Source organism: Elephantulus edwardii, unplaced genomic scaffold, assembly GCF_000299155.1.
Source record: "Elephantulus edwardii isolate Elephantulus edwardi_28Jun2011 unplaced genomic scaffold, EleEdw1.0 scaffold00048, whole genome shotgun sequence".
NCBI classification, from domain to species: Eukaryota; Metazoa; Chordata; class Mammalia; order Macroscelidea; family Macroscelididae; genus Elephantulus; species Elephantulus edwardii.
The window spans coordinates 5,802,276-5,814,137 of record NW_006399798.1 but is presented as its reverse complement, the minus strand read 5'-3'; the positions used below and the strand labels follow the sequence as shown (position 1 = coordinate 5,814,137).

The 11,862-nt window shown below is 48.6% G+C and overlaps 1 protein-coding gene across 1 annotated transcript in view; it reads right to left on the bottom strand.

Annotated features, from left to right (window-relative positions):
• Positions 1 to 6,403, bottom strand: part of FBF1 (Fas (TNFRSF6) binding factor 1) — a 19,758-nt gene extending 13,355 nt beyond the window's left edge. Inside the window, exons 1-7 of the mRNA XM_006886366.1 lie at positions 6,398 to 6,403; positions 5,381 to 5,408; positions 3,536 to 3,577; positions 2,838 to 2,928; positions 1,870 to 1,930; positions 1,297 to 1,347; positions 767 to 896 (exon numbers count right to left, since the gene is read on the bottom strand). Of these exons, the coding sequence (XP_006886428.1) occupies positions 767 to 896; positions 1,297 to 1,347; positions 1,870 to 1,930; positions 2,838 to 2,928; positions 3,536 to 3,577; positions 5,381 to 5,408; positions 6,398 to 6,403 (409 nt within the window). The remainder of the gene's footprint in view (positions 1 to 766; positions 897 to 1,296; positions 1,348 to 1,869; positions 1,931 to 2,837; positions 2,929 to 3,535; positions 3,578 to 5,380; positions 5,409 to 6,397) is intronic.
• Positions 6,404 to 11,862: the final 5,459 nt, after the last annotated feature.

Below are 11,862 nucleotides of genomic sequence, written 5' to 3'. Positions count from 1 at the left end.
GCTGCCCAGACGACTCCACATTCAGAGCCAGTAACTCAGAACCGACTGGGGGCAGCCAGTACCTTCAGAGGAAAACCTGTTCTGATGTCCAAAGCTGCCAGAGGAGGGAGGTGGTTTCCTGGCGGGAGTGGTGTCCTCTGCAGGGAAACAAAGAGAAGACCTTTCACATGACTGTGTGTCCACTGGCTGGACCTTCAGCCCATGCACGGGGGGCCCTGGTATCAGATGCACCTCCTCCTGCGAAGCAGCGGGGCCAGAGCCCTGGACACAGCTCTAGGACGGCCTCTCCCTCGTGCTCACACCAGCTTTGGGCAGCGCAACGTGGTCTGGAAGATCCTTCCTGAGCCTGGTCACAGGGCCTCCCCAGTACAGGCCATGGGTTTGGGAGGAGCAAAGGTCACTGTCCTATTCACCTCTTGACCTCAGACAGCTTCTCCAGGAGCTGGCAGGGGTGGATTTATACCCTAACACATACACACAGTCAGGGAGCTCTGGTAGCTTAGTCATAAGGAACTGCACTAACAATACAACGTGGTTCGAATCCACCAGATGCTCTGTGGCAGAAACATGGTCAGTTTGCTCCCGTGCGATTTACTGCCTCTGAAAATGCGCTGGAGGGCCAGTTATGGTTCCAAATCCAGGATACACAACAACAAACACCACACACACACACCCCCTCATGTCACCTCCCATCCCGGGCAGAAAACCGAAGGGCATGGCCATGGCCTGTATTTCGGGTAGATCCTTGGAGCTCAACGCCACTCACCATTCTTGTTGCCTGTTGACTTGGGAACGCTAGGCAGCTCTTCCTTCCCAGAACCCCTTGCAGCTGTTTTGCTAGAGGTGAGGTTAGATTTCTTCAGACCCAGGAGGTCGGCATCCATGTCGTCCATGTCCTAGGAAAGCAGGAGGCGGGAGGGTCCCTAAGGCACCTGGTCAGTCAGTAATTAGTTACTGACCCTCCGACCCTCCAGTCAGCAGCGACACTGCGGGCTGTCTCAGTCACAGAACAAGGACAGAGGTGCAGTCTCAGTACACCTGCTCTTACACTGGCCCTTCCACGGGACAGGAAGGGGGTGGTGGAGGTTTGGGACTAGGGTTATGTCTCAGATAGAGGGGAGGGGATCTCTATAACCTTAGAAAACAGTTTCTATCCAGAGAGGCAGAGATGGGCTCCACCGAGCACCAGGAAGAACAGAAACCCGTGCCCTAAAGGGAGAAGTTCTGGGGAGTATGGCGTCTTGGCACAGACACCACTACCCTGGTCCCACAGAGCTGTGCAAGCCACTGCTTCACCTGCATAGCTTGGAGCAAGGCCTCTGGGTCTGCATCCGAGACATCGGAAACCTGAGGACACAGGAGGGCAAGGGGTACGTCAGTCAAGACCTTGGAGAACTCACCTCCGAGTTCACTGCAGCCTGGCTTCCAAGAGGGCAGAGCAGAGCTTGGTGGGGAGATCAACAGAAGGGATCCTCAGTCCCTTCAGTGTGGGACCTGGCTGCTGCTTGCAGTCCACCCTGCCCAGTGTGGAGACCTGGAAGAGGCTGTCTCTTGGCCCTCACTGCTGGAGAGTCTACTTCCAGCACGGGCCCCCGGCTCATGCTCCCTGCCACCCCCATGACAGTACGTGTAGCTTTGCTGTAAACACCACACTACATGGGCCAGCATCCTGGGAGCTCTGCTTTCTAGCCTTTCTCCTTGTGGGAGCCCGAGGGTTTGCCAGGCGGTCACAGAGTACCGACTTGCTTTAAGGAAATGCTGCCATTGCGTGGGCTGAGCCCTTCTGGGACTGGCCTCCTGGCCGCACCATCAACCTTTTTTTATGGGATGAGGAAGGAGGGTGAGGGCCTGGGAATGGGCGTCACTCACCTCAGCATCTGCTCCCACCAGGCCTGCCATGGTGCTGCAGAAGTCACCTTCCAGTAGGGACCTGCAAAAGAGCCCAATGAACCCCTCTCAGAGGCAGGCAGGCAGGCCTCTGAGAGACTGTGGGTTTGGATCCAGGTCGCCACAACAAAGCCAGGATCGAAAGAAACTGAGTCCTATAGCTGTTCTTTCCCAGGGCACACAGAAGTCGTGTTTGCACTGTACCTTAGTGCATACACTGCAACGGTCACCAAAACGGGACCCAGATCAATTGTAATCAATGTTGTGATACAAAAGGCCTGTGACTGAGTGAGTGAAAAACCAATCTGATGAGTCAACTTACACTCAAACAGACATGATGCAGAGTCACAAAGTGAACTCAGGCTACCGGCAAACACCCCAACAGACCGGCCTGACGCAGCGTCGCCACAGCCTCCAATTTGCAAAGAATGACCTGTCTGGGAAGTGCTGTCCAGGGATGCCCCGGAAATGGAATCTGCAATCCTACAGCAGGGAGAGCGTGCAGTCCAGCCACCATGGACCTTGTTCCCTGAGAGGACAGCATTGCTGAAAGGGATTTCACAGGTCACCTCAGGCAGTGGTTCTCTAAGCCCCTTCAAGCACAAGCTGCGAAGGACAGTAACAGGAAGGAGAGACAGCACTGCTTGAGTTAAAACGGGAAGGGGCAAGAATTCACGAGGTGCTTCTCTATTTCCCTTATCGCTCCTTAATCGTGAGAACCTTCAAATTGCAAACAGACTCTGGAAATTAGGCTAATGAGGCTGGGAGAGGTACAGAAAGGTGCCCAGAGTTACACAATAAGTAACAAGGCAGGACCGTCAGGCAGGACTGGGGACTCCGGCTCCTTCCACCACCAGGAGCTGAGTGGAGGGGGTGCAGAGGAGTGGGGTCTGGAGGAGCCCAGCACACAGGGACTCAAAGGGTCAGTGGTCAGCCACTCTGGTGCTTACTTTGTTCTAACCCTTGAAGGAAGTACCCGTGACCCGCCTGGGGCATCTCTGGTGCGTGGAGCTAGTTTTACAGGCTTCTCAGATGAATCCACTGGAAAAACAGACAACAGAAAAGGTGTCATTTGACCTGATGTCAAGTGAAAGACTCCCAGGTCCCCCACCAAGCTATTTCTCAGAACTCCCGAGGACCTGTGTGGACAGTGCCTATATTATCCTTTGAAAAGGCTGGTTGGGGGGCACCAGTACATTTCCACACAGAGTTAACCCTAAATGCCTACTGGTACCAAGTAAAAGGCCAACCTCACTCCATGGAAATGCAGGAAGAATAAAGTTACTTCCACTCTCCAAAACTCGAAGCGGCCTTCATGCTTTTGGGTGCTCCCAGACCAAGCGAAGGGGCCCAAGTCTCACATGTGGTGACCCTGAAGTCCTGCTCCCCAGATACACAGGGTCGTGTGTGCAGAACATGGGATGGGGTTTCACAGACCCACAACCATGAACGTGTACTGGGTCTGCCTTTGGGGTGATGAGAATGTTCTGGAATTAAGTAGCGATGCTGATTTGCATAGCTTAATGACAACACTAAAAACAAAACAAAACAAACCACTCCACTGGTACACTTTAAAGTGGCTAATTTGATGGTGTCAATTTAGAACGACAACTGGAAAATGAACAAGTCCAAAACGGAGGACACTTACTATCATCTCCCAAGAGGTCACCAAGGACATCATCGATGGAGTCTGCAACAGAAGAGGAGCCCCAGGAGGTCAGGACAGGCAAGGACGGCTCACAGGGAGCCTCGGCTCTGGAGACCTCGCCCCGGGTTCAGAGCTCTCAGGGGTTAGAATGAAATTTTTCCCTTCGCTGTCCACAGTGTTCTCTAACTTACTAGTAATAAGAAACTGAAAATAACTTTTCCCAGTAACGATGTAAAGATCTTCAGTGTAATCCATTGTCTGTGCCAAATGGACACATGACAAATGGACAGCAGCCGTCCTTTAAACTGTGAATGGAGACTGCATGCACCGTAAGGTCATGGACATGTTCCCTGAAGGACCACATCGACCTCCGTAAGGACAACAGTCAAATCAAAACAACTATGAGATACCACCTCACCCCAGTCAGAATAGCAAAATTTAACAGAGCAGTAAACAACAAATGCTAGCGAGGTTGTGGAGTCACAAAAAGACAAAAGGACAAACACTGAGTAACACTGCAGTACTGACGGAGGGGCTGGGGGGAGAATAGGAAAAGAGGAGACAGATAATATACAGTGTGTTGGAACAGATGTGGGAAGTAACGGTTTAAAAGGAGTATATGAGTAGGTATTAGATGCATGAAATAATGCAGAATAAGAGGTGCGCTGCAAAGTGGAGGGGGATGGAGGAAAACGGGCGACAAGGAATGAATGAAAACCCAACTTCTCTGTAAACTTTCAAAAATCACAATAAAAGACAAATACTGCATGGTGCCACTGTTGTAAAATGGGACTGACATCAGGGTTGGGGGGAGACTGAGAAAGATGTGATAAATTATGGATACTGCATTGAAACAGGTGAAGGAGAGAACTGTTTCAAAGGGATATATGATTGGGTATTATTGTCATGACAGGAGTCCAGAACGAAGGCTGCACAGTGGAGTGGACTTGGGGGGAAGGGATTGGATAACAATGAAGGAATTTTTCTTTTACTTTTCAAAGAGAAGAGCAAACTGGGAGGGAGGGGTGGGCAGGGAGAAAAGTGCAACAATGAATGAATGGAAATCCAAAGTCTCTGTAAACGTTCATTAAAATTAATAATTTTTTAAAAATCATAATAAAGCATATTTTAAAAAAATAAATAAAGGACACAGGTGGTTTCAGCTATGGCACACCCACCACAGGGCTCTGGAACACCCACCTGTAGAAAGCCCACCCCAAAAAGCCAAACACTGGCGTCAATTTGCATCCGGTTTGGTGGGACCCCCCCCAATCAGGTGTCCAAGGCTGTGAATCCTACAGGAGGAGACCATCATCTTCCTCCCACGGAGCACCTGGGGGATCCAAACTGCAGCCTTTCAGTTAACAGCGCAACATATAACGCACTAGGCCACCCCGTGCCTTAGAAACCTCAGTGCAATTTAAAAATACAAACAGTGGAGATTAATTACAGAGAGCTCTCTAGATATTCTTTCTCGTCAAGAAAACTGCTTATGCAAAAGACATCACTGCGTGAAAAGTGACTGGAGGTGAATGTAACAGAGACACAGAAAGAAGGTGCAGAGCTGCGGAGCCCAAGCAGCACAGCACTGGCGTCCCGATTAACAGTCCAACCATCTGCTGCTGAACACCCAGTAAGGACTCCGTCCAAAGTCCCATCCCTTAATGATTTCTGATTCTCTTCGAGGGCCAGTGTGGGAGGACAAGGAGTTGGCTCCTAGGAAGACCAAGGCTGCCCAAGGATTGACAGGCAACAAAACCAGCAAGCCCTGCAGTGGAGGTAAGGGAGGCGGGTACACACACAAACACACTCAGCTTAAGGATGATGTCCCATTTCTCCACTTACCTTTTAATCCCTTCTTGGTTTTTGCTGCCTAAAAATGGGGGAGAGGGGAAAATCACACGAACAAAGTTAACAGGGTTGAAATGGGAGAAGCAGAAGGCAGGAAGCTCGCCTTTTACCAAGTGTCCAAGGAAAGGGAACCCCGGTGATATTGAAGACAGAAACCCTTTGAGCTGCTCTCCCAGTTCCCGAGAACGGGCCACTCTCGTGGGTGGGAGTCTCTTCTCTTCCCCAATTTCAAGTTCGAGATGTCAGGGTGGGATGTGTGCAACTGTCTATCTTTTCTTCCACCCAGGCACCTCCCTCCTCACCCTCAAGTGCAGACATTTGAAAATGCTTTCAGCTCGACATTCAGAGGCTCGGTAGAAACCTTTGCACATTGCTGAGTGAGAAATTGCCAGCCCTTACTTTCCTCCAGGAACCACATCCGGGTCCTTGTCACCGCCTCCTAACTGACCATACCCCGTCAAGACCTTGTGAGAGAAGAGGTCACACTGGCACACATCTTACCCTGCATCCCACCTACCATCTCAAGGCTCTGGGGCTGCCTCACAACGACGGTCACTTCCCTGGAAGGTCACCCACAACAGGCCTCTTCCTCACCTAATGAAGAAAACCAAAGTGGTTACTTAGGAAATGATGTGGATTTAATTTCACTTGAGACCAAGGTCTATTAAGGCTTTTTTCACTTGACCTACTCAAGAGGTTAAAACCTGCTTACGTTAAGTCAAAAATTTCCAGTGGGAAAAGAATTCAAAAGAGAAGCAAAGAGCTTTAGGTAACATAATGGGTTTTTCGAGGCCTGCATCCAGATCGCTCCCAAAAAGTGCAGTGGTCTTGAGCCCTTATTTTGAAAGATGAGGGAAAACAGTAGGAGGAAGAATTCTTTTCAGAAAGGAAGCCCCATGGCCCAGTCGGCTTCCCACGACCACTTTCTGGCCAGCAGTGCAACACAAGCAGAAGCAGCCCTCCGTCACTGACAGTAGAACGACTTCACTGATGGTAGAACGACTTCCCTACCTCCATAGAGTTGCACCGTTAACCCCAAGCCCGAGCCTCTCTGGTGGTACCAGCTCTGAGAGGACGGGCCTCCAAAATCCCTGGAGGGTCAGTTATGGGTCGGGTCTGACTCCACAGCTCTTAAACTTCACAAAGCATGGGTTTCCCTCCAAATTTGACCTCTCCCACCCCTCCCCTTCCAGCTCTGGCGGCTTAATGGTAAGGAATTGGGCTGTCAACACAAAGGTACGCAGTTCTAGTCCTCCAGCTATGCCGGTGGGAGAAAAATGGGCAATCTCCTGTGTGGTTTACTGCCTCTGAAAACCCACTGAAGGGTCTACCTGGGTCGGCTCCACCCTGATGTTACAGACCCCCTTTCCCCTGAACAAAAATACCAATTGCCTCTTTATAGGTGTTCGCCTGCCCTGTTATAAGAGTTCAGTTTATTTGGGGGGGTCAGGGGACAACATGGGCCAACCTGAGTGTATTTTTCTCTAAACTGGCAACTTTCACCAGTCCAAGTATGGTTCAACGCACATCAAACAACTTCTGTTCTCTTTTACCCAAAATGATTGGCCTGTTTCCCAAACCGCGAGAAATTCGTGCGCCGTTCAAAAAGGCCAAAAGTACCGGGTGGCGCGGGGTTAGAGTGCTAACCGAAAGGTTGGCGGATCGAAGCCGCCCGCCACTCCGCGGAAGGAAGGAAGGGGTCGGCTTTGGGGAGCTTGGTTTTGGAAACACTACAACAGCTCTAGTATGTCCGACAGGGTTTCTCGGGGTTTTGAAAGGCCCCCCCCCCCCGTCGTCGCTAACTCCCCAGCACCAGCCAACCCAATGCCCGCGCGTGTGGTCAGCGCTGGGTCCTGAGACTCTGCACCCCTCCATGCGTCACCCCGCGCGCGCTCAGCCGATCTCGGCCCCCGTGCAGCCTGGGTGCTCCCCTCCCTGGAGCCCCCCGTTACGCGCCATTCCCCTCGGAGGTGCAGCCGTCAGCGCCCGGGCCCGCCACTGCCGCAGCCCGTCTCCACTTGAGCCCTGCTCGGTCAGGCCTCCCGCCTCCGAGCCCCGCAGGCGCCAGCTTCGCCCAGGAGCGCGAGGCATCCTGGGAATTGTAGTCCGCACTCTGCTCGTCTGCGGGAACCAAGGGGAAAGCAGCACCCAGACGAACTACATTTCCTATGGTACCCGCCGCGGTCCTCAGCCGCCCGGCCTCTGATAGGGGCTCGGGCTCGGCTCGTTGCTAAGAGCTGCCCGGACGCTGCCTGGGACAGGTGACAGGTGGGCGGATGAGCATCTACCGTCAGTCCTCCTTGGACGGGTGCTGGAAACTGGACTGGGAAACAGAATACTTAAAAGTTTGGTCTTTTTAGGGGAGCTCTGGTGGCCTAGTGGCAAGGAGCTGCAACTATAATCCCAGAGGCACACGGTTCGAATCCACCAGATGCTCTGCCGGGAAAAGAAGGGACAATCTCCTGTACCAGTCAGATCTGATTTGACGGTACACTCACACAAAAATAAAAAATTTTTTTTAAAAAAAGCTTGGCCTTTTTTGAGGGCTGATTTGGGTGGGCATAGGGGCGCATTGGTAAGAAACCTGTTAAAATGGAAAGGTTCACCGTTGTTAGTGGGCTCACAGCGACCCTATAAACATAATCGTTTTCCTATCCCGCCCCATACTCAGTCTCTCCCTTACTTATGCGCATTATTGCTAATCCTGTCTGCTGACCCGCCACCATTCTTAGCATGATGACTTTTTCCAAGGACTAGCACAAAAATCCTCGCCACTTGACCAATTGCCAGTATAGGTGGAGTAAAGATTGAAGCTGCCAATGATTTCGCTTTACTTGGATCCACAACCAACACACCTGGTTAACAGCAGCCAAAAAAATCAAGACACTTTGCATTGAGAAAATCTGCTGTCAGAGACCTCTCCAAAGTGTTACAGAGAAAGGATGTCAGACTAAGGTGCGCCTGATGCAAGCCATGGTCTTTTCATGGTCACTTCTTATGCACGTCAAAGTTGGATAATGAATAAGGATGACAGAAGAGTAACTGATGCCTTTGAATTGTGGTGTTGGAGGAGTACTGAGTATCTCACAGATGGACAAAGTACAACCAGGGTTCTCCTTGGAGGCAAGGATGGTGAAACTTCATCTGACATACTTTGGGAATGTTTTCAGGAGGGGCCAGTGCTTGAGAAAAGACATCATGCTGGGAAAGGTAGAGGGTCAAAGAGTAGACAACCTTCAGCAAGGTGGATTGACAGTGATCACCAATGGACCTGAGCCCAAGAGATTAAGATGGCACAGGGGAGTGCCAGGTCCGAATCATTTGTTCATAGAGTTACCATCATGTCTTGTTGGCACCTGACAACAGCACCTCCTCACAACATCCGCAAAGTAAATGAGACTGCTTCACCACCTTTGCGTCCGAGTTTGGACCCTGGATGACAATTTCCAGTTTACACCTTCTCCAATGCTGATTTGGTTGTTCTGTTGCCAGTCCCAAGCACCAGCATTTATTTCACCCCCAAAAACTTTTATAAGAGATGCCACAATTCTCAGCAAAAAAGGCACAAACACTTCATGTGTGCTAAATACAGACTTTATTGAGGGTTATTCAGTTTCACAAGGGAAAGGGGTTAGTTGTTGGCTTTCCACAAACCAAGGAGTGCTGGCCATCGCTGTCCAGTCATGATTCATATGCTCTGGCCTCAGCATCACCTTGGGAATACACAGGTCCTCAGGACAGGCCAGCCAGGGCTGGGGAACAATACATGTTAAAGGGAGCCTGCTCAGGTAGCACCCACACAAACCACAGCAGTAGAGGAAAAAGGTGGCAAAGGATACAAGTGACTTCATGAGAATCAAAGGAACTTAACTGTTTACAAAGTCAAAGCCAACAGTCTTAACATTACAGGGAAGATCTCATATTTCCTATTCAAAAATAATTTAAGGATGTTTAACAGTATTGTAGCAAAGCTTATTTTGGTTTAGAAGTTTTAAAAATCACTGATTTTTCCTTGACAATTTTTCCTAAGACAATGGCTCACTTAAATTTAAGGCAAAACCATGACAAAAACCCTCTTGGAATCTTGGATCTTCAACAGTTCTGGTCATTCTAAAGGTTTCTCACTGGCCCATTTCCTGCTGGAGCCAAAAGAATAAGTACTGAAGAGTAATTTCACATGTCACTTAGTGTGTTTTGGCCTAACCCATTGAAAATGGAGTAGAAAATATTTAGCTGAGATCAACACCCTGTGTTAGACCATAAAAGTGCTCAAAACCTTTGAGTAAACTGATCTACAAATACTGGTCTTAGATGTTATACAGGTTGATCCTGGCTCATGGCAAAACCCTGAGAAAAATTCCTTCCAGTGTCCAGGCTGTAAATCTCTGTGGGAGCAGACTGCTTAATTTTCCTTAGAATAACTAGTGGATTCAAATCCCTCACTACTGGTCAGCAGGCCCTCAGGTATCCACTAGGCCACTAGACGTCCCCAGAACGATCAATTTACAGTGCTGCATTTCTCCTGCTGAAGTACTATACTGAGGAGAATCTAAGAGTTAAGATCTAACATGTTAACTTTGTTGTTATTATGTGCCCTATGTACAATAGCCCTAAACCTTGCTCTATCCAATGCCAGTCTTATTGTCACACCTATCCCCATTACCCTAGTCACTGAATCAACCCATCTCATGTTAACTTTACCTTCTACAAAATGTTTCTAGGTACAAGCCAAGAGTCAGCACGTGGACATAACATTTTGTAAACAAGGTACTATTCTGAAGATAAGGTGATCCTTAACAGTGCTGACTTGAAGAACAGAACAAGATCCCTAAAGGCTTTTGGACAAGTGAACTGAGATCACTGATGTCCCAATACTGATCATAACTCATTAAGTACCTCATTCGGGACTGAGTTGACACTGCCTCCAGCTGACCCGTCAGCAGGATTCTAGAGTCTGTAAGCTGCCCTAGAGGAGATGGCCTGTCTTTTAACCCATGGACTTGCTGGTGGATTCAAACCAGTGCCTTTGAGTTAGCAGTGCAACTCCTTACAGACTCTGCCACCAGAGCTTCCTCCGTCAATCAGTATCCAGAAGAGCGTAAAACTCTGCTCCCACACTGGAGGAAGAGGGATCCACCTTCATCCAATAAAAGAGCAAAGTCAAAATGTCAATTTTGTATTCCACTCAGAAACTCACAACCCACAAGCAGCTCTGGTTGCACAGTTCATACGTAGCACTTTGTGCTGCTCAGAGTAAAGAGGTTCACTAGGTCAGTTATCCAGCAAAGTGAATATACAAAACCCTCATGAATTCGATCCAGGACTGATGGGCATTTTCTCAGTAAGGAGCACGGTGTCTGCGCTTTCCCGAGCCCGAGCCCAGAATCCCTCCTCCACTGGCCATGCTGCCCGAACTCAGCCTCAGCCCTCGCAACTCTGGGGTTTACAGACATCTGCGTGGTCACATCTCCCTCCTGCTTCTGCTGGTTTTGTTCTGTGCTACCTATACCTATTAACTCTACATTTAAAAATTCTTCACAATTTAAACTAATTTTTAGTTGTGTGGTTTACTTTGTCCGTTAACAGAAGAAATAAGATTTTTACTCTTTTCTTTGACTACATGAATAAAGTTCAAGACAAACATACCATATTATTGAAAAGTGTCAATATGCCATTTGGGGGGAAAAAATAGCAAAACCCAAGGTGTTAGACTTAAGGGGATTCTGCCATGTCTCTAACTTCTTCAAACCTGGATATAGTGATGTCATTTCAAACACGTGCAGATCCTGCCCACACATATTCAACTGTGAGTCAGGTATTTAAGCATTGATTTTGAAAGCATTCTACATTTAACAAAATGGTCAACAAGAAACACCTTCACTGTATCTTCTGTTATTTCCTGTACTCTGAATTACTATCAGGGCGCAGCCAAAGTCAACTAAAAGAGAAATTTCTCCTTCAGTCTTAATTATCCAACTGTTCACACAGAGAGAGAACTGTATTGACGCGATACACTCCGCTGCAACCAAAAGGTTTCACGTTACCAGCAGCACAGATCTTGACAGGCCCCAGGATTCCAGCAAGACAATCACTCAAAAAATGACACTGCTCACACAAGACTGTACTGTCAATACTGATTCTACAACAATTGGTTTTATGAGGCAGTTGTCACAGATACAGTTTAAACCAAAACAAAAAACTTGTGTTTGTGTTGTTCCACACTGATTGTAAGGAAAAAATTAAGAGGCGTATGTTTTGATCATTAAATATAGAATGATTGTGTCAATCAGATTGCAATTGAAAGGACACTTTAACAATTCAGATACAGCTCCTAGAAACACAGGTAGTAACAAACAGATGCTGCAAACCCCAATTTTCCTTTCACTACAATGTCAATGATTCTATTTTCTAAATAAAAACCACCATACATAGTTTGTAAGGGACTGCTGTCTTAACTCTGGGCATAAGAGGTGAAA